Consider the following 1,664-nt stretch of genomic DNA (forward strand, 5'->3'; position numbering starts at 1 on the left):
AAAAACCACTCTCATCGACTGAAACCTAAACACACCCAATTATTAGAGCACAGTGAGAAACAACTTTTGAGGCTCCCTTTTCAGAGTATCTCCCAGATTAGCTCTTGACAGCAACGTAAACTGATCTTACCCTATCATGTAGAGTGTGGTCTATTTTCTGAAAAGTGTATTAGAGTGTGGTCTGACGCAGCGTTGCGTCTCCAAGTCAAGGTCTCCAGAAAGTCGAGCCATCCATATAAAGCATCCAAGCCGGAGCTGTGAGCATCTACCTAGCTAGTACTGCAGATTTCCTTGCACCACAGAGGCGGGGCAAACGGGAAGGGGGAGGATGAGTGTGCGAGCACCACCGCCGCCGACCATGCCGGAGTCCGACTGGGCGATCAGGCGGATCCGCAAGGAACTGAAGCTGCTCTGGCTCGACCCCCCGGCGTTCTGTCGGCCCGGCCCGGCGCCCGTGACGGATCTGTTCCACTGGGAGGTGGTCATCGACGGGCCCGACGGCAGCCCCTACGCCGGCGGCACGTTCCCCGTCGACGTCGCGATCCCCAAGAAGTACCCCATGAAGCCCATCAAGCTCACCTTCAAAACCAAGGTACGTGTGCGCGTGTTCCGCGTGGCAACAGAGGATTGGAGACTGATCGCGCGGTACGTCGTTTGACCCCTTCCCCATACCCGTCGTGATCTCTGCAGGTGTACCATCCCAACATCGGGCCGGAGGGGAGGATGGCCCTGGACATCTTCGGGGAGTGGTGGAGCCCAGCGATCACGATTAGCACGGCCCTCCTGTCCGTCGTCTCCGTCCTCTACGACCCCCTGCTTGACCTCCCCGTCCGCCGCGACGCCGCCCTGCAGTACAGGGACCAGCGGGGTCTCTTCGAGCAGAAGGCCAGGCGCTGGACCCGCAGATACGCCTCGGCGCCGGTCGCCTCCTTCTGCGCGGCAGCGGCAGGGAAGGAGGTGCTGGAGGAGGCGGCGACTAGTGGGGCGGTGGCATGTCGTCGTTCTTGTGGAGCGGGGAAATGGCGTTTCTTCGGGGCTCGTCTCCTTGCCATCTAGTGCACGCCTCCAGCCGTTCACTGCGGTGAAGTTCATTCACCACAAGAACTACAGTACTAATTTGGTCTAGTAATTTCGACAGAGTGGGTTGTCTTAATTAGTCATATTCGGATGCTTATTGGCGTTGGTGTGAGCCTTGTTGCACCGCACTGAGGCGAGGTGTAGTGGTCGATGCATGCTCCTACGCAACTTCTGCAAACAGAAAGTATGGTATTTGTGCCTTTGTTCCGTGTTCTTATTGTACTAAGTTGTGTTCGCTATCCAAGCGATCACAAGTAACTTTTCTCGAGCTGCGGATCAGAAGAAACCGGATAAAGTTATGTAGGTGAAACCTCCAATCAATTGTTATAAATTAAATGTTGACGCCGTTTTTTTTTGAAGATGGAACGGGTGCAGCTGCGGCAATTCTTCGAAACAACCGAGGAGAGGCACTTGCGGGAGCATCCTGGTTGCTTCATCATCTCCTTGATGCAACAACGGCGGAAGCAGTAGCTATTCAGCGAGGACTAGAGTTGGTTGAAGGACTCGGCTGTCATCAAGTCATTGTTGAATCTGACTCATTGGAAGTTATTCAAGCATGCAATGGCGTGATTGAGATTTGGAGCCCC

At 54.9% G+C, this 1,664-nt stretch overlaps 1 protein-coding gene across 1 annotated transcript; it reads left to right on the top strand.

Annotated features, from left to right (window-relative positions):
• Window positions 1–281: 281 nt before the first annotated feature.
• On the top strand, window positions 282–1,380 carry LOC123134438 (ubiquitin-conjugating enzyme E2 11). Its single transcript, XM_044553689.1, has 2 exons — window positions 282–592; window positions 691–1,380. Exons 1-2 carry the CDS (start codon window positions 329–331, stop codon window positions 1,054–1,056), a joined length of 630 nt encoding a protein of 209 aa, XP_044409624.1. The 5' UTR covers window positions 282–328; the 3' UTR covers window positions 1,057–1,380.
• The last annotated feature ends 284 nt before the right edge of the window (window positions 1,381–1,664 follow it).

The sequence above is a fragment of the Triticum aestivum genome, chromosome 6B (assembly GCF_018294505.1).
Source record: "Triticum aestivum cultivar Chinese Spring chromosome 6B, IWGSC CS RefSeq v2.1, whole genome shotgun sequence".
Taxonomy (NCBI): domain Eukaryota; kingdom Viridiplantae; phylum Streptophyta; class Magnoliopsida; order Poales; family Poaceae; genus Triticum; species Triticum aestivum.

Bases quoted from the DNA above. Each gene is read 5' to 3' on its own strand.
- LOC123134438 (XM_044553689.1), top strand. From the start codon at position 329: ATGAGTGTGCGAGCACCACCGCCGCCGACCATGCCGGAGTCCGACTGG. The intron at 593-690 runs GTACGTGTGCGC...TGATCTCTGCAG, and splicing joins AGCTCACCTTCAAAACCAAG to GTGTACCATCCCAACATCGG.